The following is a 25,767-nucleotide window of genomic DNA, read 5'->3' on the forward strand; positions in this document are numbered from 1 at the left end:
AGGCCTATGCCACCACACCCACAAATCAACTACCATGCTTCAGCTCTAATATGCACACCCCACTTGGATTCCCTAGGCTCAACTGGTCCCTGTAAACCCAGAACCATGGCAGAAAGGCAGCAAGTAGAAACACACTCAGGCCTGGGGTCACCTCGCCCCTGGGCTCCTTTGTAGAAAGTGTCAAGGTAAGTATCCCAGCTGGTGGAGACCAGCACAGGGCCCCTCATATGAGGTTTAGCATCTATTGTAAGTTACTGTGGCCAACATCCCTTTACTAACCTTCAGTTTCCTCAGATGAGACCTACTAGTAAAAACAATCACACCCACCACAACCTCCCTCTTTGCCTAAGCCCTTCACATCAGTACTTCCTTTTCACTGTGTCCCTTGATAAAGGGCTAAGGTTATTGTTTTTTTTTAAGTCATGCCTGTCATTTTCTTATAAAATGCAATAATAATAATGTAGGAAAATGAAACATAAAATCCATGTCTCAAGTTATTATCTAATTCAACCGACACAGAGTCACTATAGCAAACTGCTGCTATAAGTTCCTAAGCAAACCCCACCATGTGTGCATCTACGGGTGGGTGCTGGTCTGAGGGCATATCATTCCACTGCTCTAGGCCACTGTCCTCTAGCTCAGGGAAGAGAATACTGAGATGATCCCCAGAAACAAACAGAGGATCTTCTCTGGGCAGTCAGCAAGAGTGCTGGTTGGTTCCTGCCAAGGAGGAAACTAGCTCAGGCAGGAGATGAGCCTGAGGTGTCCAGGGGCTGTAGACAGTGCTCATTCCCACCAGCCCCAAAGTAAGGAATAACTCAACAGCACCTGCTCTATACCCACTCTGTTCTGAACTCATCTAAGAATATGGAGACAAGAGGACCACTATTTCCAAAGGGCTCCATAACACTCATAACAAAGGCATGAATTTAAAGAGTACAAAATATCCAGGGGTTAGATGGTGTGGTAGTTTGAGTCAGGTGTCCCCATAAACTTAGGTGTTCTGAATGCTAGGTTTCCAGCTGATGGATATTTGGGAATTAATGCCTCCTGGAGGGAGTGTATTGTTAGGGTATTATAGCCAGTGTCCCCTTGCCAGTGTTTGGCACACCCTCCTGTTGCTGTGGTCCATCTTATGTTGGCCAGGAGGTGACGTCCACCCTCTGCTCATGCCATTGTTTTCCCCTGCCATCGTGGAGCTTCCCCTTGAGCCTGTAAGCCAAAATAAATCCTCTTTTGACCAGAAGCTGCTCTTGGTTGGGTGATTTCTACCAGCAATGTGAACCAGGCTGCAACAGATGGTAAAACTACAATGTCTGACATCAAGAAACCAACAAAACAGATATGTTTTGAATGAGCAGAGGAGGGCATTGTTACTGTTACTCCGTTATCCAAACAGTTAAAGTGTGGCATGGAAGATACTTTAAAAGAACTAATTTAGGGATAGGAGTGTAGCTCAGTGGCAGTCAGTGGCAGAACACTTCCCTAGCATGTGTAAGGCCTTGGATTCAATCCCCAGTCCTGCAAAAAACTTACATAAGTAAAAATAAAACTAAAAGCTGGGCATGGTGGCCTGTAAGCCCAGCTCTTGGAGGAGGATCTTGAGTTCAAGTCCAGCCTGAGCTACACAGTAAGCTCCTGTCTCAAGACAAAGCAAAAGTACATGTAGTATATTCAGACAATGCAATATTATTCAGCCTTGAAAGGGAGCAAAGTATTAATACACACTACAACATGGGTGAACACATCAAGTGAAAGAAGCCACAAATGATCACATGATCCCACTTCCACAAAATGTTCACAGCAGATACATTTGTATGGAAAGACTGGCTGGGGAGATGGCCCAGCAGGTAAGAGAGCTTGCTTTGAATGCAAAGGACCTGAGTCTAATCCCTAGCATCCACTTAAAAAGCCAAGCATGTTTGCACACACCAGAAGCCCAAGCACTGAGGGGGATCGAGAAAGGAAAATCACTGAGGCTCACTGGTCAGCTAGTCTAACCAAAAAATGGGGCACTCTGTGACAGTGAGAGACTCTGTCTCAGAAAAACAGAGCAAAAAAGTGACAGAGGAAGGCAGCCACTATCTTCCTCTGGCCTCCATATGCATGCACACAGGTACATGCATCTGCATATACACACATGCACAAACTATACATGCACACATGCACCAAAAAAAAAAAAAATTGCTTGGGACTAGAGAAAATGAGAGGGGGATGAGAAGCGATGGCTAATGGGCACTCAGGAACGTGAAAGTGCTCTGTCCTTGGGTTTGCCAGGCCCCTGTCAGGTCAGTACCCTGGAAGCACAGTTAATCCTTGGTTGCTGAGCCACACTGGGCCACACCCAATCTCCACACTTCTGTTGTCAGAAAGCTGCCATGCTAAGAACGATTTCCCTGTAGTTTGTACCTGGCTGGAAGGCTATGTTGGTTTTGAGTCAATGAGTAAACATCTCATATAGCAAGCAAGTGGTTCTGAGGATGATGAGGAGTGAGAAGGCGTGGGACATCTAAGTAACAAAAGCTGTACACAAGAGCAAGCATACATTGTGATGTCTGCCAGGTGACAATGTCTATTCAAGTTAGTGTAAGTGAGTTTTGGGTTTTTTTTCTTTTTCTTTTTTGTCGAGGTAGGGTCTCACTCTAGCCCAGGCTGACCTAGAATTCACTATGGAGTCTCAGGGTGGCCTCAAATTCACGGTGATCCTCCTACCTCTGCCTCCCGAGGGCTGGGATTAAAGGCGTGCGCCACCACACCCAGCTTCCTCTTTTGGTTTTTTGAGGTAGGGTCTCACTCTAGCCCAGGCTGACCTGGAATTCACTCTGTAGTCCCAGGCTGGCTTTGAACTCACAGAGATCCTCCTACCTCTCCTCCTGAGTGCTGGGATTAAAGGCGTGTGTCACCACACCTGGCCCCAGTGTATGTGTTTTTGTTTTCTTTGGATATTGAGCTATATTTTCAGTTCCCATGTGTGTTTTTTTAACGTGACTACACTAAATTTGTGATACAGAAAATGTAAAAAGTAATAAAATTTACTGAAAATTTCTTATAAATAAATAAATTCTAGTTAAAGGTGTAGAAAGACAGCTAACCTAACCACTATACCACCAATGCCTCTAGAAGACTTAGGAGCTACACACTGCAATTTGAGTTTGAACCTTAATTAAGATGAAATATTCAGTGCCTCAGCCACATCATCCATGTTTCAAGAGTTCAAAATCCACACATGGCATGTGGCTCATTCAGTGGACAGGGCAGTGTAACATCAAAGAGGATCCAGAAGGCTAGAGGTTTACAAGAAGACAGGATGGGGTGAGGCCGATTTGGGGCCAAGTTCCTGACATTATGGGCTGCGATCCCTCCCTCTCCATGGAGCTGTGTGCCTGGCCCTCATCTCTTCACTGCATGCAGAAGCCTGAACTGCAGCAGGCTGCTCATAGCTGTTCAACACACAGCCAAGGGTCAGGGATACAAATGTAGTGAGAGGCAAGAACACATATTATGGCCTATCTGGACTGAAGTGCATCCCCACTCACCCCATTCACATGAGACACTTGGAAGCCCCACATCCTCTGATATGGAATGAATGACGTGGAGAGGAAGGGACGGACATGAGACGGCAAAGCAAATATTCCACACAGTGGCACATGTCACAAAAGAGATTATGGGACAGACACCACTGTGTATAGGTGCAGAGATGTTGGTGAAAGAAGCCAGGAGAAAGGGGCTGAAAAAGTAAACAGGAAAGTGATGGGGCCAGAATAAGGACAAATATTTAAGAGGATGTTAGAGACAAAGGGATGAACACCTGAGCCTAGATTCTGACATTTGATGAAACATCTGGGATGTAAGATTCATCACACTCCTATTACAGCAGAGGAGGCAGGTACCATACCAGGTACTCTAGGTAAGGATTTTTTTTTTTTTTTTCGAGGTAGGGTCTTGCTCTAGCCTGGGTTGACCTGGAATTCACTATGTAGTCTCAGGGTAGTCTTGAACTCACAGCTATCCTCCTACCTCTGCCCCCCAGTGCTGGGATTAAAGGTGTGCACCACTACACCTGACTCAGGTAAACACTTTTTCTTAAACTTATTTTTGTTTATTTACTATTTATTTGAAAGTGACAGAGAAAGCAGACAGAGAGAAATAGAGAGAGAATGGGTGCGCCAGGGCCTCCAGCCACTGCAAATAACTCCAGATGCATGTGCCCCCTTGGGCATCTGGCTAACGTGGGTCCTGGGGAATCAAGCCTTGAACTGGGCTTCACAGGCAAGCGCTTAACCGCTAAGCCATCTCTCTAGCCCAACACTTTTAACCCAAACCATTCCTGTGTAATATGAGGTGGTCAGAATTGAGGTGGTCAGTAAATGGAGGTCACACCAAAGCAACTCTCTGAATATACTTCAGAAGAGGCACCAGAAAAGACTGAAGTTCTCCCACTGTTGAGGAATTCATGGCCCCTAACCGAGCCATCAAAATCTGGCCTGGGAGGCTGGGTGTAGTGGCACACACCTTTAATCCCAGCACTTGGGAGGCAGAGGTAGGAGGATCACTGTGAGTTCGAGACCACCCTGAGGCTACATAGTGAATTCCAGGTCAGCCTGGGCTCGAGTGAGACCCTACCTTGGGAGGGGCGGGGGGGAGGGTAATCTAGGCTGGGAAGCCAAGCCTGGTCCCAGCCCAGTGTACCCTTGAGATGAATACAGAGGTCTTTGGAAAACACCTGGTAAGTTGCCCCTTTGCACTCTGCAACCTAATTTGGACTTTTTCTACCCTCTCCCTCCCTGGGTCTGTTGCTGTCTACCCATTCTCCCTTTCTCACATTCACAACCTTTGGCTTTCTCCCCAGATCCAGCTGACTCACTTGGCTGGCTCACACATAAGCCCTCAATACTGTAAAAAGCACTGGGGCAATTTGGTACTCAGAATTCAGATAGAGTTGTGATGACCTGATTTCCCATGGGATCCCTGAGTCCATCTCTCCCCTAGGGATGCTTCCCACTTCTGAGTCCAATCTTCCAGTGTGGGCTACTCTCTGGCACTCATACTCAAGGGTGCCTATACACCCATCCTCTGTCATCACAAGGCCCCAAGACAGCAGCTGAACCCACAAAGTCAAGTGAAGACCCAATGAAGAGCTGCCTTCCTCCTCTGGCTGGTACACTCTCCTAGTGAAGGGAAATGGACACAGGGGCAAGGAGGGAAAGCTGCAGACACATATGGTCCTGGGTTCAAGGGTCATCCAAACTTCTCAGAAGAAGCGATATAACCACAATGAGAAACTAAACTCTCTAGGCTGGACTGTAAACTGGTGACAGCAGAACTCCTGAACTACAACCAGGATTTAGTGAGGCCTCCATGGAGGCGGGCCATGGTAAGCTGGAAAGCATACCTCTGCATCATCTAGGAGTATCTTGAAGCAAACCTGCCACAAATTAGTTGGCTCAAGCTCTACAAAGTTAGAATGTGTGAACTGGGCTGGCAAGGTCATTCACAAGGTCAAAGAAAAGGGGCACAGATCCCAGAGGAAGCATTGAGACTTTATAATAAAAACAGCACGTCTGACAAAAAGTTTCAAAGCCTAATACTGATTGTTTTTATTTACCTTGGGTAACAACATGGCATTCTGTGCAAGCTTTTCACAGACTTAGACTTTCTTTCCCATGACAAAGTGTAAATGAATGGGATTTTGTTGTAACACCCATTCAGTCTTTAGTAGTGTGACACTGGTGTTTAGAAAGTAGACAACTGGTAGTATAAATCCTCAGTGTGGTGGCTGACCAAAGAACCTCCCTTCACCCAGGAACATGAGCACTAAGTCACCTCACTGAAATAGTCTGCTCTGGCCTGGACTTGTATATCCCAACAACCATCCCTCCCTCAGGCACCTGGCTAGCCCCCCTTGTTCTTCCTCTTGGTTCCGACCTATACTGGGCACAATTCTATCAGCTTAGGAATTGGGTGCCTCATCAGCCCCCATTCCCAGGACCTGGGCACCCTCATATTTCACAGGCTCCTGGTGAGGAGAATATATAGGAGCTACACTAACATTTTCTGATTTGCACAGGTGCAAAGATAGAAATTGTGAATGCATGTTGTCTTTAAAAAAAAGGAACAAATAGAGCCGGGCATGGTGGTGCATGCCTTTAATCCCAGCACTTGGGAGGCAGAGGTAGGAGAATCGCCTTGAGTTCAAGGCCACCCTGAGACTACATAGTGAATTCTAGGTCAGCCTGAGCTAGAGTGAGACCCTACCTTGAAAAACCAAAAAAAAAAAAAAAAAAAAAAAAAAAGGAACAAATATTACCTTTTCAGATCTAACACTGCCTGGAGTGAGGATGCAAGACACATACCTATTTTCTCCCTCACAGACTGTTCTGAAAATGGTTAACAGAACTCCACATGGACCCCTCAAGTCAGCACCCTTCCATCTCCCTCCAGTCACAAATGGGCACCGACTTTTTTTGGACAGCCTGTTTGATGCGTGTGGACACTACTCAAGGCCATGCCTACCCTTACACCAGGGTGGTTCAGCAGCTTCTTGAGAGGCTCACTTGGGCCACAGCCATACTGGGTGCAAGGGCTTGTAAGGAGAGAAGGGAGACCCACAGCAACCAAACACTCAAGACCTAAGGAACATATTAAGAAATGAGAGAACTTTAAGAAGTTCCAGACACTTGAATGCTTGCTTCTGGGAAGCAAGGGAAACACCATTTCAACGGAGAACAAAAATGAACACGAACTAAAACATTCCTTCCAGCTGTTTTCGACAGCCTACAAACCTGAAGGAGACCAACATTGTAAAACTGCAGCACAACTCAATTGGCTACCATCTGACTATTGGCATGATTATCATGAATGCATGATTTGCTGTTAAATTAAAGAGGAGCCATTGTTCATATCACAACCCTGAAAAATGTGTGTAAATTTGGAAGAAAACTAGAAGGGGAAATACCAAAATGAAAATAGCTACAATGCTAACGTCACAGGCTTCTGTCTTTAAATTTTTCTTGTGGTTATCTTGAGGTTAACACAACTGAAAATGAAGTAAACACAGCTAATTCTTGTCCGTGGGTGAGTAAATGTGTGACCCTGTGGAGAGAAACCTGTCACAGAACCCTGTCCAGGCAAAGGTCTATTTGAGTCTTGGTAATGACATCTTGTGGCCTTGCACAACACAAATGAGAGGTGGGGGCATCTGCCACCAGCTTCTTGTCTCTCAGGAGGTGTGGAGCTTTCCGCCCACTCCTCATGGTCAGACTGGGCACAGTGAGACCTCTGAGGCAGTCTAGGATTGCTGCTCAATGTCCTTTAACATACACTGCAATCACTTGGCTCCTTTTGTTTGTGTCATTCCTTCGACATACAGACAAGGACTCAGGAAGGAGGCACCTCTGACATATTCTTTGTTGTCAATGAGTCTTGGTTTGTTTTCTATTGCTATAACTGAACAGCACAGTTTAGATAATTTATAAAGAATAACGATGGGCTGGAGAGATGGCTTAGTGTTTAAGGTGCTTGCCTGCAAGGCCTAAGGACCCATGTTTGGCTTTCCAGGTCCCACAGAAGCCACATGTACAAGATAATGCAAGTGTGCAAGGTCACACATGCGCACAAGATGGTGCAAGCATGTGGAGTTTGATTGCAGTGGGTGGAGGTCCTGGCACTATAACTCTTTTTCTTGTTCTCATTCTCTCATATTAAAAAGAAAAGAAAAGAAAGGACAGTCTGTTAGGCTTGCTTCAAAAAAAAAAAAGAAAGAAAGAAAGAAAGAAAAAAGGGAAGAAGGAAGGATAACAGTTATTAAGCTCATGGTTCTGGAGGTCCTAAGTTGAAGGGCCATCTCTGGTGAAGGTCTTCTTGTTAGTGGGGACTCTGCAGAGGAGCAAGGTAGCGTAAGTGTCATAGGATGAGAGAGATCAACATGAAATCAGCGCAGGTCTTGCCTCTGCTTATAAACTCAGTAAAACAATTGGGGGCCACTTTTATGACCCTAACTAATCCTAATCACTTCCCTCACCTCCTAAAGGACCCCCTCCAAATATCATCAACATACAACTCAGGAAATTATACTCTAATATGAGCTGTGAAGGGGCCACACACACTCAAAAAATCAGCACTATATTTTAGAAACAATCCCTAAAAAAGACTATTCATATCTTTGTGTGTTCATATGTGCAAGTACAAGTTTGTGCACAAGTGTATGGAGGCTAGGTTAACCTTAGGTGTCATTCCTCAGGAATGCTGTCCACCTCTTTTTTTTTTTTTTAATGGAAGGAAGGGTTTATTCTGGTTCACAATTTATCAGGGCAGGGCAGGCACAGTGGGACAGTAAGGGAGCTCCCTTACTGCTGCCCACCTTCATCCATATTCAGGAAATAGAAATGAATGCTGGTGTTCAGCTTGCTTTTCCTTTTCGTTCACTCTGGGACTTGGGTACATGAAATGGTACCACCCACATTCAAGGTGGGCCTTCCACTTTCTAGAATCACCTCATAGAAACACCTCCAAGTGTATGTCCATGGTGATTCTAAATCCTGTCAAGTTGACAACCTAGATTAACCACAAGTTAACCTTGTCAACTTGATATCTAAACAAATCATTTTTAAGCTGAAATGTCCCATCCCTGGCTCCTAAAGTCTCATTTTTATCTCATAATACAAAATGCTCTTAGTCTTTAATAGTCCCAACACTGTTCAAAGCCCGAAGTCTCTTCTGAGGCTCAAGGAAAGCTAACTGTGAGCCCTTAAAGATGATGTACTTCCACCACCAATATGCTAAGTGGCAGGGGTAAACATTCCCATTTTAAAAGGAAGAATGACAGCATAGCAGGGTAAAATGAGACCAAAACAAGACCAAATACAGCAAGGCAGACAATAAATTCTGCAGCTCCATAAGCTAGATATAAGACTTGTGGTGGAATCATCTGGGCTCCAAAAAGGTTTAGAAGCTGCACCCGCCTGAAGCACAGTTTCCCCACTGGGCTGTTCCACACTGCCTGATACCCTCTTCAGTGGATGTCCCATGGGTCTGGCATCTCCAGCATCCTGAGGTTTCCATAACAACTTGGGTTTTAACTTCATGGCTTCACACAATGGCATCTTGAGGCCTCCTAGCAAGGATTTTGACCCTGCCATGTACTGCCTTGGCCTCAGTGGCTCTTTAGAACCTTGACCCCTTTACTCTTGCCATCAATGCCTCAATGCCTGCAAAACCAGTTATAAACAAATGATGCTGCCAAGTTTTGCTGCCAGCTCAAAACGTTGTCTGGATCTCTTAGACCTCAGTCTTGGTGTCTGAATCTACACACTTTCCCATGCAGTACTTTTTTGAGCAAGGAAACTTTAGTGGCAGTCTCTCAGTCCAGGCCCTCTCCTTTTTTTTCTAAATATTATTTTATTTTTTCTCAATTTTTTAAAACATATTCCATGATTATAAAAAATATCCCATGGTAATACCCTCCCTCCCCCCACTTTCCCCTTTGAAATTCCATTCTCCATTGTATCCCCTCCCCATCTCAATAAGACTCTCATTTTATTTTGATGTTGTGATCTTTCCCTCCTCTTATGATGGTCTTGTGTAGGTAGTGTCAGGCACTATGAGGTCATGGATAGAGGCCATTTTATGTCTGGAGGGAGCACATTGTAAGGAATCCAACCCTTCCTTTAGCTCTTACATTCTTTCCGCCACCTCTTCTGCATTAGGCCCTGAGCATGGAAGGTGTGATTGAGATGTTACACAGTACTCTAGTCACTTCTTTCCAGCACCATGATACCTTCTGAGTTGTCCCAAGGTCACTGCCATCTGGAAAGAGAAGATTCTCTACCCAAAATGAAAGCAGCATTAATACAAGTGTATGAATATTAAGAGAACTGCTTTCTGGGCAGTTTGATAAGCATAGTATATACTCTTATCCAGACATAAGGAGATGTTACTCCCCTAGGGATCATGTGTCCACCTCTTTTTTATTATTTAGTTGACAGACAGAGAAAGAGGCGGATACAGAGAGACAGAATGGGAATGCCAGGGACTTCAGCCACTGCTAACAAACACTAGATACATGCGCCATCTTGTGCATCTGGCTTATGTGGGTCTTGAGGAATCGAACCTGGGTCCTTTGGCTTTGTGAGCAAGTGCTTTAACTACTAAGCCATCTCTCCAGGCCCTGTATACCTCTTTTTGAGGCAAACTGTCTTATAGTACTGGAGCCAATTGGACGACACCAGTTAGCCAGTGAGTTCCAGGATCCACCTGTCTCCACTTCTCCAGTACTAGAACAACAGGCACACACCAATATGCTTCACTTTTTCCATTTGCTCTGGGAATCAAATTCAGGTCTTCATGCTTGAAAGTGAGCACTTTACCCACTTAGCCATTTCCTCAGATTCTGAGATGCATCTTTACCAGTTAAACCAGCTGGACCTTATAAGTATATATAAGCTTTGACAATTTCCCATTATGAGGCTTTTTTGTTGTTAGTATGTCTGAGACAAGGCCTCATATACAGTCAAGTTGGCCACAAACTCACAGCAATCCTCTTGCCTCAGCTTCCTGCATCCTAGATGTAAGTTACCACACCTGACTCCAACATTATGTTACAATGCAGTGTCATTAACATCCAAGAAGTGTACATATTCCTACAGATATTATAGCTACTTACATATGCCACATACAACCATCTACGAACCAACTTTAAATACGGTACATAAGGGCTAGGTGAAGCTCACTGGTAGAACATTTGCCCCGCACATGTAAGGCCTAATAAAAAAATTAAAAAGCATAAACTACATGTACCATTAGGGTTTTATTTTTCTTCTTCATGGGTCACAAGATGAGAACTCAAAAAAGTCAGTAACATTAGTTTCCTTGATGAGGGCTCCACCTCCGCTCTGCCTCTAGGTAGAGATTGGGATTTCAGCATGTGAATTTCTGGGGAACATAGATGGTCAGTCAAGAGTAGATGAGTCAGCCAGTTCCATTTGTAGCTGCATGAATATCTGTCTCTTCCTTATTTAATCATGGGGGGAGGGGTAGGTCCTCCATGGTCTCTTGCCACTGCAAATGAATGCTTGTCCAGCTTTATGTGGGTGACTGGGGAATTGAACTCAGGCCAACAGACTTTGCAAGCAAGCACCTTCAATTACTCAGCTATCTCCCTAGTGTTTCTTCCTGAAGGGACTGAGTTTAGGTTGCTTCAGATGGTGTCAAGACATAGCTATACAGGTGTTTCTGAACTAATATTTAAGACTCTTATTTTTGATCTGGTCCTGGCTTATTATGTCTTTCTTTTATCATGATCAAACTAAGTTTCCTTTCCTATTTTCCTGACCCTGACCACACTGCTCCATAGGATCTCCTCTCCCCACTCCATGTACTTAAAGTGCACCCAGAAGAATGCCCAGCTTAATGCCACCTCTTGCAGGAAGCCATACCTGTACCAAACAAGAAGGACCTCTGCTCCCTTGTTGGCACACTACTTGCTTGTTGATGCCATATCAAGTGTGAACTATACACTGCGTGGCTCTGGTGACAGAAAACCCATTGATGAAGGAGCCTGGATGGGGCTGGTGGTGAGTGAGTTTGGCTGTCTGCTATCCCCGGGTGATATGCACACTCCCACAGTGTCCCCCGGGACTCTCCCCCTTTTAGAGGGGAGTTGGCACTCTGGAGAGCCAGGCATGTAACAGAGTTGCTTCTGTTGGGCACTAGAAGTAAATTGCCTTTGTTTGCTTGACTTATTACTGCTCTTGAATTTGGCATTCTACATAGGGAGGAGCTGCCTGGTGCTCCCTTGTGAAAAGGATTCTGCCAGCCTCAGAAGAGCCAGCATAGGGAGTCCAAGGTACATATAGCTCCTCCCCCATTCTTAGTTGAAAAGTTGGAGACAGAGAGACAGAAGAGAATTTTCTTTCCTATCCTCCTTCTCTCTTTTTTCTTTCCTTCTTTTTTCTTCCTTCCTTCCTTCTTCTTCTTTTTTTTTTTTTTTTTAGATAGAGGAGGTCTCATGTGCCCAGGCTAGCTCTGAGCTCATTATGGAGCTGAGGATGACCTCGAATTCCTGATTATTTTGCCTCCACCTCCTGAGTGCTGGGATTACAGGCTTTTACCACCACACCTGGTTTGTAATTGAATGCAGGGTTTTGTGTATGGTAAGCAAGACAAATACTCCATCCACTAAGCTACATTCCCCAGCTCCCAAGGTGAGGCTTTGTTAAGGTATAAACTGGCAGTGAAGCTGACCCTGGCACCAGGGGCTTTGGCTCCACATGCATCTCTTACTTTTCTGGCTTTTCCAGTTCTCCCTCCTCTGGTTCATATCTATCTAGCCAAGCAAAAAGATGGGTGTTTCCTTTGTTTTTCATTCTTTTTTTTTTTTTTTTGGTACTTTTATTTATTTGAGAGCGTCAAACAGAGCGAGAAAGAGGCAGATAGAGAGAAAGAATAGGTGCGCCAGGGCCTCCAGCCACTGCAAACGAACTCCAGATGCATGTGCCCCTTGTGCATCTGGCTAACGTGGGTCCTGGGGAATCGAGCCTCGAACCGGGGTCCTTAGGCTTCACAGGCAAGCAATTAACTGCTAAGCCATCTCTCCAGCCCTGTTCTTCATTCTTTTATTGTTGATAGAGACTGATTTGCCAGGTCCTGTGTTCAATTCCCAGGCCCCACACCCAAAAAAACTCACAAAGAAAAACATCAAACCCTATAATATACATGGAATTTATATGTAGTTATGGCAGAAGAGCAAGTTAAACAAGATTTTATTTCTAGAAAATAAAGCAGAAAGACCCCTAACTGGGAGGAGTCCCTACCAGGTGACTACTTGGTGACTTGGATTAGGAGCTCTTATACTGTTAAAGATGTAAATTAGGCTACTGTTTATAAGCCACTTGGTCTAAGGTCTATGGCCTATCTATGCCCTAAGGGTCCAACTATGAGCTATAGTCTATTGTATGTCTATGGTTCACTTGTGGTCTATGGTACACTCATCAATAGCCTTCTGTCTTCCCAACATGTTCCCTAGTTTAAACAGTAACTGCCTGAAATACAGCCTCTATGTTGTATTTATTTGTTGTATTTATTTTTCTTGACCTGGTAAAAGAGCAAGTACAGAGAAATACTTGAAGGAGTCAAAGATGTCACAGTTTCCCTTTAAACTACAAGCACAGGTCAGAGAATTTATCAGTTAAGGAGGGGACCAAAATATGTTGCTGAAAGGAGAAGGCAGACCACATGCAGGTACGGATATCAATACTGCAATCTATCTGCTTACTAGATGCAACACTGGTCAATCCCCACAACAACATCTCAGGCACAGTTCCTATTGCTATGGACAAGTCACTATGTCAGCACCAGCAACTTGCAAGAGTAATGGAGCTTCAAGACTCAGGAAGGGAGAGAGGTAGAGTAAAAGGACAGAAGGGGGAGGAAAGAGGAAAGAAGGAAAGGAAGGAGGGAAAGAGGGAAGAAGGGAGGAAGGAATTCCACCTGTACAGCTTCTGATTCTGCTGGTGAGGCTGGGCCTCAGTGGATTTAAAGTCCCCCCAGGTGATTCTAATGATCTACCAGGATTTAAACATGGCCTCCTCAAGCCAGATAAAGCAAGGGAGACCCTTGTGTTCTTGACATTTGGTAGCTTTAGTGCAATGATTCCTATTCATTGAGTGCTACTAACCCCAATACACAATTGGAAAACATAAGAGGAACCTTTTCCAGAATTCTCCTCAACATTAATCTTTGCTAGATACCAGAAAGAAATAAATTCAGGACTTGGTCAGATGTACAAATGCCCTGCCTGATGGATTCTTTCACAGCAGGCAGCTGCCATCAACTTGACCCACTGTCCTGTCACTGGTGGGTGCTTGTTATAAAGATAGCCCTGAGTGGGTGCTAATGCAAACATAGTTCACAGTCATGAAGCAACAGCCATTAAAGAGTTATAAAGTAGTTGCCCCACACTGGTGTAGCAACTGATTAATGGCCTTCTAGTTGGGTGATCTCCACAGTAGTGGAGAAAATTGGCAGGGCACCCAGCACTCCCCATCCCCTGTTTTTCTCAGTCCTCTACTAATTACAAACCTAATGTTGTTAGAGACTCAATTATCATCAAAGTCACATGCCATCTTAAGAACCTGGTGGCAAATCACCTTACATGTTACTCTGACCAGCCTTGTGTTGATGGTTGAGAATCCCTACTGAAGTAGGGTTCCATGATGAGGAAACTGCCTAGCATGCAGGAGGCCTGGGGTTCCATCCCCATAATATTTCCCCATTTTCTTGGTCCTGTGTCCCCCCCCAGCCCCACCCACCATCACACACTTACTGCAGGCTGCACAGGTGAAGCACGTATCATGGTAGAGGTCCCCCATGGCCTGACAGGCTTGGCTGGCCCCAAACACCCCTTTGCTGCATTTTACACAGGCTCCTGAAAGGCAAGAAGACATCTGTGAGTCAGGAGAGAGCTAGGGATAAACTGAGCCACTGGAAAAACAAAAAACAAAAAACAAAAAAAAAAAAACAAGAGTTGAACAGAGCTGGGGAAATGGCTCAACAGATGAAAGTGCTTACTGCACAAGCATGAGGGTCTTAGAAGGCCTGACACATCCTGACTTTGATTTGAGTTTGATTCCCTGGCAGCCACATAGCTAGCTGGGAATAGGCACACATGCCTGCAAACCCTAGTCCTGTGAGGAAGCAGAGAATCACTGGGGCTTGTCAGTCTGCCAGTCTGATCGAAACAGCAGCTCAATAAGAGACTCTATCTCAAGGAAACAGAGTGGATGAGTGACAGTGAGCACCTGATGTTTTCCTCTGGCCTCTGCACAAATGTGCAGGGGCATACACATATGAACATAAGTGTATGCACTCCAAACATACTAGACTACATACACCACAAACACGTGCAAAAAATTCAACAAACAAAGCAAGATATAATATTCTTCCCTCATAACAATTCCCTCACCAGATCCATGGATTTTGAAATCTTTCTCTTGTTTCTCCTTCTTGTAATCAGTCTTTTTAACCACAGAAAAGAGCCACATCATTACCTCTCCCCCTCCACACACACCATCATGATAATGGTTAGGACATCTCACTGGGCCAACCCACTTCCTCACTCGTGCCACAATTCTGTGTGAAAACAGCACAGCCAACCCGAATGCAACCTTGCTTCTCTCTAAGTTACTGTAGCCTACGTGCTTGCCCCACTGTAGAGATGTTAGCTGCAAGGAGAAGAGGAGCCAGGAGCTTCATTCACCTGCATAGTATGACCACCCTTTCCACCTGTGCAAAAGATGAACTCCGGAACAGGACCAGTCTCAAGACAGGCCCTGAAAATGAGATGCTAGGAGGATCTCCTGAATCAAAGAAGAGGTGAACTCATCTCACTATAGCTCAGAGGGGGAAAATCTGACATCCTCTCCCAGATGAGTGAATAATAAAGGGATGAGTGAATGGATGGCATCTCCAAGGGGACCTTGACAACCATCTAGCCTCCTGGGATGTCCTGTTGTTTTATCGCCTCGCAGCAGACCTTCCTCCACTCTCTGCCCCTTGTACAGCTATGCTGTCTTCTGGTTCCTCCCCACCTGAGGCTCATTATTTGCTCCCTTCAGCTCGCTGGGTTCCAGAACTTCACTCCTTCAGGCTGCTGGCATCCTTTCTTACCACGTGGACTGCCAAGCACAGATACAAAGCAAGGAAGGAAGTTTCATGTTCAAACCATTGCTCTTGGAAAGGGGAACATCCCACATGAAGCTATGAAGCTACATCAGTAAGAAAATATTTGGTCTGGATGACACATGGTAAAAGGATAGAAAAAATCTGCACAGAGAAAAGGTAAGAAGAAAAACAAACAATACAGTTTGAGCAGCTACTATCTCCTCAACCTACACAACTTAAGTTCTAGAAAGGTCCTTTTGCTTGCTAAAGGTCACATAGCTGGTAGGTTTAAGAGATGGAATCTGAGCCCATCTTACTTCTGTGTGGCTATTACTATCACAAACCTTGGGGGAGGGCTCAGGAAGAAAGGGGATGACTTCCTCACCAATGCATTCCCTGCTCTAGATTCAGATTCAAGACCAGTGATGCTCCAGATCCTACTGCCTGTCTGGCCTACCTCCAATTCTGCCTGTACCCCAACCCAAGGCCATGTCTGTCGAAGACCTCAACCACAAGGCCTCTCCCACAAAGGCATATCTTTCTGCTGGGGACAGTGAAGCCCTAGGCCCTCTGTCCATTCTGATGTGTATGTACAACATCTGTTTAGCCACAAATCCTCCTCCATCACTCGGAGCCAGGTACTCCAGAGCAGCAAGGTGTGGGCTCGGTGTGACCCCATGGAAAGGGAAAGCACCTGCTGCTATATGCACCGGCCGCCTGGCATGGGTCCTGAGGGGTCTCACCAAGTGACTCAGGCTGAGGAGATGCCAAGGTTCAGTAGCACAGAAAGAAGTATAAGCTACTGACTTCCTTCTGCTTTCACATGTCCTTCAGGCCACCAGATTTACACAAACACCCAGCAAAGTAAGAAAATGTCATAAGCTGTTATTGAACCAGGAGGAAAGAGTATGAAATAAGCTTTTAGTAGGGGAAAGGAAAGGATAGGTACTTTCCCTGCAATTTAGAGGACAACCTCAAGCGTTGTTTCTCAGGGTTGTCCACTTTTGCTTGAGGCAGATTGTGTCATTGGCCTGGAGCTGGACAATCAGTCTAGACTGGGTGACCGATGGGCCCTAGGGATCCTCCTGTCTCCACTTCTCCACTTCTGTGCTAGTATTATAAGATGTATATCACCACACACAGCATTACAGCATTGTTACATGGGTGCTGGGGATCAAACTCAGGTCCTCATGTTTTTGAAGTTGGTACTTTGCCCATTGAGCCATCTCTCCTGCCCCACCTTGCTGTACTTTAAGCCAGGGCAATCTTTTTTTTTATCAAGGTAGGGTCTCTCACTCTGGTCCAAGCTAACCTGGAATTAACTATGTAGTCTCAGGGTCGCCTAAAACTCATCACAATCCTCCTACCTCTGCCTCCCAAATGCTGGGATTAAAGGCATGCACCACCAAGCCCAGCTTCGGGGCAATCTTTTAAATTCTTTTCTCCCTTCCTCTCTCTCTTCCTTCCTTCCTTCTGGCTAAGGAGATAGGGCCTCACTCTGTAGCCTGGGTTGGCTTGAAACTCACCATGTAGTCCAGGTTAACTTTGAACTCTCAGCAATCCTCCTGCCTCAGCCTTCTGAATGATGAGGTTACAGGTATGAACCACCACACATGGCCTAAGAGCAGCTTTCATGAGGTTAAAGTGACACAGAGTGACATGCCCACACTTAAAGTATGCTCTGACATGTTGCATAATCTGCATAAAGGAGGAAGTAAGCATATCTGCCACAAGGAGTCACACACCCTTCTGCCTCCTCCTTCCTTTCTCAGGCAACCACGAATTTGTTTTTGGCCATTACAGATGCACTTGTATTTTTGACATTTTATGCTAACGGCACGTGGACTGTAAGGTCTTTTTCATCTGATTTATTTCACTCAGCATAATTATTTTGAGGCTCACCTGTGTTTCTGTAGGTATCAAAGTTGATTCATTTTTGTTGCCTGTAGTATTCAATTGCAGGGAAGGACTACATTTTGCTTGCCCACTCACCTGCTCATGAACATAAGAGCTATTTCCATCTGGGGTTATTACAAAGCTTTTGTCAACATTTGTACACTTATGTCTGTATAGACATAGATCTTCTTCAATCTGGACTAAAGATCTCAGAGTGGAATGGCTGGGTCTTGTGGCTGGTGTATGCTTAACTTCCCAAGAAACTACCCAACTGTGTGTTTTTCTCCACCTCTCACTCCTTCCCTGGGTCTCATGTCACCCAGTTTGCCCTCAAAAAATTACTATGTAGCTGAGGATGACCTTGAACCCCTGTTCCTTCTGCCTTCATCTCCTGAGTGCTGGGATTGCCTAACTAAAATTCTTTTTTTTTTTTCTTTTACTGGAGATGGAACCCAGGCTTTTGCACATGTTAGGCAACTGTTTTAACCACTGAGCTGTATCTTTAGCCTCTATTTACCTATTCATGGGTGTCTGGGTTGCTGTCAAGTTTTCACAATTCTGAATGAAACTGCTATAAACACCCCTGCGCCCACGTTTTCAGTTCATTTGACTACATGACAAGGAGCAGGGCAGCGAGGTCACATAGTTAAAATGTTTTTTAGGAAGCTTGCAAACCATCATCCAAAGTGGATGTACAGGATTCTTTCAAAAATGATCACATTCCAACAGGAAAGGGTAACGACTAGAGTCAGCTCTCTTTTTATTTATTTATTTAATTTTTTTGTTCATTTTTGTTTAGTTAGTTGAGAGCGACAGAGAGAGAAAGAGGCAGAGAGAGAGAGAGAGAGAGAGAGAGAGAGAGAGAGAGAGAGAGAGAGAATGGGCACGCCAGGGCCTCTAGCCACTGCAAACAAACTCCTGACGCGTGTGCCCCCTTGTGCAGCTGGCTAACGTGGGTCCTGGGGAATCAAGCCTGGAACTGGGGTCCTTAGGCTTCACAGGCAAGCGCTTAACCGCTAAGCCATCTCTCCAGCCCTCAGCTCTCTTTTTAAAAAAACCTGTAGCAGTGGAGTGTGGTAGCAGATGCTTACAATCCCAGTGCACTGGAGGCTGAGACAAGAGGATGGTGAGTTTGAGACAAGACTGGGTTACATAATGAGACCTTGTGGGAGGGGACAAATAAAGGTGGGGGGACTCAAACACATACACAGGAAGCCACAAACACCTAGGATTGTTCAGGCACATAGTTGCCTCCTGGGTAGCTCATGGTTTTCTGAGGAAAGGGTTAGTAGTAACCATATCCACTGACCTATCAAAATCCAGCTGCTGGGCTGGAGAGATGGCTTAGTGGTTAAGGCGTTTGTCTGCAAAGCCAAAGGACCTCAGTTCAATTCCCCAGGACCCACATAAGCTATATGCACAAGGTGGCATATGCATCTGGAGTTTGTTTACAATGGCTGGAGGTCTTGGTGCACTCATTCTTTTCCTCTCTCTCTCCCTCATTCTTTCTCTCTGACTCTCTCAAATAAAATAACAATAACAATAATAATAATAATAATAACAATAATAACAAACAGCTGCCAAGGGCAGGGGCCTGGCTATGTGTTACAGTTCCAAATACAAGAGAAACAGCATCTCCTTCACAGTAGATAACAAGAGATCCCTCAGCACACCCAACAGCCAGAGTTAAGGGGGAGGCAAAGGAAAATTAGAGTGCAGAGACAGGAAGCCCAAAGCGTGTGTTCAACTCTGACTGGTTAATGTGACATGAAGAGAGGGTCCCAGAGATGAAGGGAAGTTCCAAATCACTGTGGAACTGAAGGCATCATGCACAAGTGGAAGCAGGCAAGACCTATAGGGGTGTAGGGCTTTAAGAATAAAGCCTCCTTCCAGAGGCTCCTTGAACGACAGTGGCTGATGGGGCTCAGGTCTGCTGGGGCCACTCCCCTACAGAGCCTGTGGACCTTGCTTCACCCTCCATGCACCTCTCCACAAAGGAAGTCTCTGGGAGGCTGCAGCTAGGAGCCAGGGCCTCCACACTTGGTCAGAGCATTCAGTATGACAGAGAAGAAAAACCAGGTACCAAACACAGAAACATCAACACTATGATTTATTATAATGTAATGTCCTTTGAGAAGTAAAAGCAATGTCATGGGTCTTCCAAAGAGCTTCTATCTTACCACAAATAAAAGTTTTCCTATTAAGGGAATCTGACATTTCATTATGACCATTGTTTTGAACACATGCCTAATTCTGACTGGCCTAATTCTCTTCATAAACAGTAGTGATTTGCTAATTGCTTAAGTGGCTAGAATTTTTTCTCAAAATAACAGGAGGGCTTGGGGAGATAGCTTAGTCAGCAAAGTGCTTGCTTTACAAACGTGAGAATCTAAGTTCACTCCCTAGAACCTAAGGAAAACACAGGGTATAGTGGTATGTACCTGTAATCCCAGTACTGGAGAGGTAGAGACAAGAGGATCCCTGGAGTTCATGACCAGTCAGTCTAGCCTAACCTGTGAGCTCCAGGCCAATGAGACCCTGTTTCAAAAAAGGCGGACAGAGGCAGGCGTGGTGGTGCACACCTTTAATCCCAGCACTTGGGAGGCAGCAGTAGGAGCATCACTATGAGTTCAAGGCCATCCAGAGAATACATAGTAAATTCCAAGGTCAGCCTGGGCTAGAGAGAGACCCTACCTTGAAAAAAAAGCAAACAGCATCCCTGAAGAACAACACACCCAACGTTTTTTTCTAGCTGTCACATGCATGTACACATACACATGCACCCACACATACATATGAACACACATACACAGATGCACACTAAGTGGAACCTTAAGAATATCCAACAGACAAAAGGTTATATATATGGGTTAGGATGGGACACTTTACTTCCTGCAATGTCCTAGCCCCCTGAAGTAGTACCAGAAAGATTAACTAAAAAACAGTAGCACAGGGTAACAGTTCAAATCCAGATATAACCCAGACAAGCCTGGGCAGAGTGCCACATGGAATAAATTGCTCCAAATTGGTATTAAATTATCTCCAACACACACAAAGCCAACAAACAAATTGGCTTTCTTGCCCTGGCATCTTCCTCACTCCCTCACAGAGGCAGGAATTACAAGTAAGATCACAAAGCAGCCTTAGCAAGAGGTTCATCTGGAACTTTCTCCCTGTCCATGCCATCCTAAAGACCCTGAAGGCATCTTTCAATATAGTCCAGGGCCTACCTGGGTGGTGGCCAGGTCAGTAATTTTCCTTTGGATGAGATTTTAAAGAAAATGGCACTATTAGGGAAAGCTGAGGCAGGAGGATTGTGAGTTCAAGTTCAGCTTGGACTACATAGTGAGACCATCTCAAAATAAAACAATCAGAGGTGCCCTCAGGCCATACCTGAGTATACCCTTCCCCCTTCAGCTCACACCTTAGCTTCTCTGTCAGTAAGGAAGGAAGGCCTCTCAGAGCTGTCCTCTCTAGCTCCAGCTCTGAATATCACATGGGATTACACACCCTACTGTGTGCTGAACAGGACTGATGTAAGAATCAGGGCACCAAGCTGAAGCTGGGGACAGGGATGCTAAAAAGGGTAGACCAGTCTGGAATAGATTTACACGAGGATCCTTCTCAGCCAAAAGCTGTGGCCTGTGGACCTAGACAGCTCTGGGCATCAAGAGGTTCTGGAAGCCAGGCATGGTGGCACACGCCTTCAATCCCAGCACTAGGGAGGCAGAGGTAGGAGGGATCACCATGACTTCAAAGCCACCCTTAGACTACACAGTGAATTCCAAGTCAGCCTGGGCTAGAGTGAGACTCTACTTCAAGGGAAAAAAAAAAGTTCTGGAAGATAGGCCATACCCTGGGACAAGGCTGAACCATGACCCTAGTAACAGTCACTCCTCTACAACCTACCCAGCCCTGAAGCTCACAAAACCACCCCAGAGATGGTTGGTGCTGGGTACCAACATAACACACATCACTCCTGAATAGACCGACTGAACAGGCAAGGTGCCCAACACCCAACTACATCTCCAGAAATGGCCTTGACATGGAGGGGGTTCGGGCCAGAGCTCCACTGGTGACCCTCATATGCGCCTGAAGTTGAGAGCTGCATGTGCAGGCAATGCAACACCTAGCATCCTGGACTCCCCAGGCATCCCCTGCCTCTGCCCCCTCCCACACACGCTGCAGTGCCTGAGTCAATGGGTGAGGCCATCACTAAGCCACAAAGGAAGTACTTAAAGCCACTCAGGGAGATGGGCATTGCACCAGCCTGCTTTCTTCAGCAGCCATCAAACACATGGCCTCAAACCCAACAGTGGCCTCACTTCCTCACTGGAAAAGGAAGTTTCTAAGATAACTTCCCAATCACTGTGAGCTTGCACTTGCTTGCCAGCTTCTGCTTGGGAGTGTGAAATTCTCTGGTTTTCATGGTCCAGAGCCTGCATATATTAGTCTCTCTCTAGCCTCCTTTTCTCCTTCACTTGCACACACAGGCAGGGAGCTTGCTTACCTATGATCTGAAATACAGAGACAGTTAAGCACTCTGCCTTGCTGGGAGTGAGTGCAAGGGTAGAGAGCCACCTAAAATATCCAGGAAAAATGGAAAGTAGCAATAGCAGTTTTGTTGAGGGTGACAAGAAGGGACACCATGTGTTGATCTTAGTGGAGCCAAAAAGGTGGACATTCCTAGATGACAATTTGGCACAATGTACCAAAAGTATTTTTTAAATGTTTTGTTTTTATTTATTTATTTGAGAGTGACAGACACAGAGAGGAAGAGGCAGATAGAGACAGAGAGAGAGAATGGGCACGCCAGGGCTCCTAGCCACTGCAAACGAACTCCAGACACGTGTGCCCCCTTGTGCATCTGGCCAACGTGGGTCCTGGAGAATGGAGCCTTGAACCGTCCTTAGGCTTCACAGGCAAGCGCTTAACTGCTAAGCCATCTCTCCAGCCCCTAAAAGTATTTTTTAGACCTCATCATTTGAATTTCACCAAATTCTTCCTAATGAAGAAGAAATCAAAAAATGCTCATAAAAATGGCAAAGACATGGGCTGGAGAGATGGCTTAGCGGCTAAGGCATTGGTCTACGAAGCCAAAGGACCCAGGTTCAATTCCCCAGGAACCACATAAACCAGATGCACAAGGTGGTGCATGCATTTGGAGTTCTTTTACAGCAGCTGAAGGCCCGGGTGTGCTCATTCCCCATTCCCCTTCTCTCTCTGAAATAAATAAAATATTTTTAATACAGCAAAGGAAGGATGGAAAAAATGGAGGGGGAGGGAAAAGGGAAAGTAAAGGGGAAAGAGGGAATGAGGAAGAGGGAAAGGAAAAGAGAAACAAGAATCTTCTGTGAAGATACTACTTGGACAGAAACCACTGGAAGGGGTCAGCCCAGTGCCACCAGATCAGACAGTGTAGAAATCAGAATGTCAAGCATGGCACCCAAGAAACTCCACCAAGAGCTGGAGTCACAGGAGAAGCTCACATAGTGCCAAGGGAAAGTCAGATGACACAGCCACTTTGAAAAACTTTGGCAGTTGCCAAAAGAGTTAAAAAGGAGGGCTGTAGGGATGCCTTAGCACTTAAAGTACTTGCCTACAAAGCCAAAGGATCCAGGTTCAATTCCCCAGGACCCACATAAGCCAAATGCACATGGTGGTACATACATCTGGAGTTCATTTTCAGTGGCTAAAGTGCCCATTCTCTTTCTCTCTCTCAAATAAATAAGTAAATTTTAAAAATATTTTTTTAAAGAGTTAAAAAGGAGATGCACACCCATCCAAAAACCTTTTCACAAAAGGCCATGACCAACTCATGAAAAATTGCCAAAAAGAGCAAAATCCAAAGTTCTTCGATAAGAAAACAGAAACACACACTATAGTATAGAAATAAAGAACAACAGCACTCAGGAGCAAAAAAGCACAAGGATAATATTAAGTTTCTCTTAGTGACCTGAGCCAAGAGAAAGTGCTACAGAGTTGCTTCCTCAGTTAACAAAACTGTCACTCCTGGTGGAAATACAGGTTCTGGTTTCTGAGACATTCTAGCCACAAACTCTTCATCAGCTGGTCAACAAATGAATGTGTGCTATGTGGGCTTCTGTTCAAAGACACCTTAATTACATACATAGTGTTGTCTCATCAGCACTGCTTTCAGCCCTCAGGAAAGTCTCCCCAGCACCTAGGCCTTCTCGGTGAAGTGCTTCATCACTCTCCTGCACTTGGGAACAGCAAACAACACTTCACTTTTTTGATGCTATTTAGATGTTCTTTGAAGTAGGGTCACACTATGTAGCTTAGGCTGGCCTCGGACTTGCACACTGGATCCTCTTGCCTCAGCCTCCCCATGCGGGAACTACAGGTCCACCACCCACGGCAGCCAATAAGACTTCAGCATGATGCTTGGCGGGGGGGGGGGGGGGGGGGGGGATCACTTGAAACATTAGTATCCCCAACAAAAAGCACAGAGTTGGGTGAGATGGTTCATGCCTTTAATCCCAGCACTCAGGAGGCAGAGTTAGGACGATCGCTGTGAGTTCGAGGCCAGACTGGAACTAAATAGTAAGTTCCAGGTCAGCCTGGATTAGAGTGAAACCCTACCTCGAAAACAAACAAACAAAAAAGCACAAAAATGCAAAAAGCATGGCACTGCGCAGGCCATGGAAAGGACATGTGTTTGCAATGAGAACTAAATTAAGAAGGGTTTAGACTTGTTCAGCCACAACTAGAAAGGTTTAGGTTGTGTTACTCAAACATCTCATTCTAAACCGGGCATGGTGGCGCACGCATTTAATCCTAGCACTCGGAAAGCAGAGGTAGGAGGATCGCCGTGAGTTCAAAGCCACCCTGAGACTCCATAGTGAATTCCAGGTCAGTCTGGGCCAGAGTGAGACCCTACCTTGAAAAAAAAAACCTCATTCTATACATGCCCAAGAATGACCACAAAAGTGCTCTGAGTACTTCTCTGGCATTACAAAGAAGTTGTAGTGGGCTGGGAGATCTCCAAATGCTGAATCCATAGAACAAGAGGATGGGCTGCATATGCATAATACATGAATCTATTTATATTATGGTTTAGAATAGGCAAAACTATTAAATGATGACAAAGTCAGAATAATGGTTGCCTATGAATCGGCTGAAAAGATGCAGAAGGAAACTTCCTGGAGACCAAACTATTCTCTATCTTGTTGGGAGTATGAGTTACACAGGGGTGTGTGAATATCAAAGTACATCAACCTACACATTTCACCACATTTTAATGAGGCACTGTGAAACATAACCATAGATTCCTAGACTCTCTTCTCATTGAGGGTGGTATGTGGGAGGCTTGTGACTACTCAAAGCAAGAGAACAAAGTAGAATGACACTGAGCACCTCCACAGGTGGGCCATAAAAGGTGAGGAAACTGAAGGTATGATACCTCCCCTGAGCATTCAATGCAGACACCAAAGCTCCCCTCGCCACCCCACCTCCTAAGTAGCAACCTCTCCATTCTTCCTGCCCCCATCTTCATTTCATACATGAATAAACAAGAGAGATGGCAACCACAAGCCATGAGCAAGGCAGATGCCAACTGCAGTCTATCTATGGTTTCTCAAACTGACCTCTAGCTGTCAAACAAGGGGTCTCTCTGTTAAGCCCATGCCTCCTAAGGGCACAGCTTTGGCTGGGTCAGACCAAACCCCAGACAAATAGGCCTTTGGAAGCTGCCTGGAAAGCCACCTCCCAGCCTGTGCTTCAACTTGGCCACCTTCCACCTTCCCTCCCCACAAACCTCCAGGGAGATCCACGCCCCACAAGGCTGCTGAGGCCCACAGAGGGCAGGCAGACGGTCAGCCTGCAGATCCATGTAAGCAAAATCCCAACCCTCCTCCCTTTTGGACAGGAAGCTGTCTTTGACATCTCGACAGATGGCTAGATGGGCAGTGTCTGGGTGCTCTGCCTGCACTGGCTAAACTGAGCACATTTTGAAGGCATTAGAAAATTGGCTCAGCTACAATCACTGCCTGCTCCATTCTGCCCTGTGCAGAAAGCAGATTCAGAGCCCCTTGGCCTTCTTCCTCAGAGGATATATACTTCAAGGTTGTATGTAAGTTCCTGCCATCCTGCCCTCAGGCACATGGTCTTCTGGGCTCCAAGGTTGAAGGCAATCCTAAAATCTGTCACCCTTACACAAATCATAACCTTTGTTTAATCATCTATGGTTCTGAA

The 25,767-nt window shown here is 45.4% G+C and overlaps 1 protein-coding gene across 1 annotated transcript in view; it reads right to left on the minus strand.

The window, feature by feature from the left end:
- Limd1 (LIM domain containing 1) overlaps positions 1–25,767 on the minus strand; it is a 63,537-nt gene that overhangs the window by 25,103 nt on the left and 12,667 nt on the right. The window contains exon 2 of the mRNA XM_004662139.2: positions 14,321–14,422. Within this exon, the coding sequence (XP_004662196.2) occupies positions 14,321–14,422 (102 nt within the window). The remainder of the gene's footprint in view (positions 1–14,320; positions 14,423–25,767) is intronic.

This window comes from Jaculus jaculus, chromosome 17 (genome assembly GCF_020740685.1).
Source record: "Jaculus jaculus isolate mJacJac1 chromosome 17, mJacJac1.mat.Y.cur, whole genome shotgun sequence".
In the NCBI taxonomy this organism is placed as follows: domain Eukaryota; kingdom Metazoa; phylum Chordata; class Mammalia; order Rodentia; family Dipodidae; genus Jaculus; species Jaculus jaculus.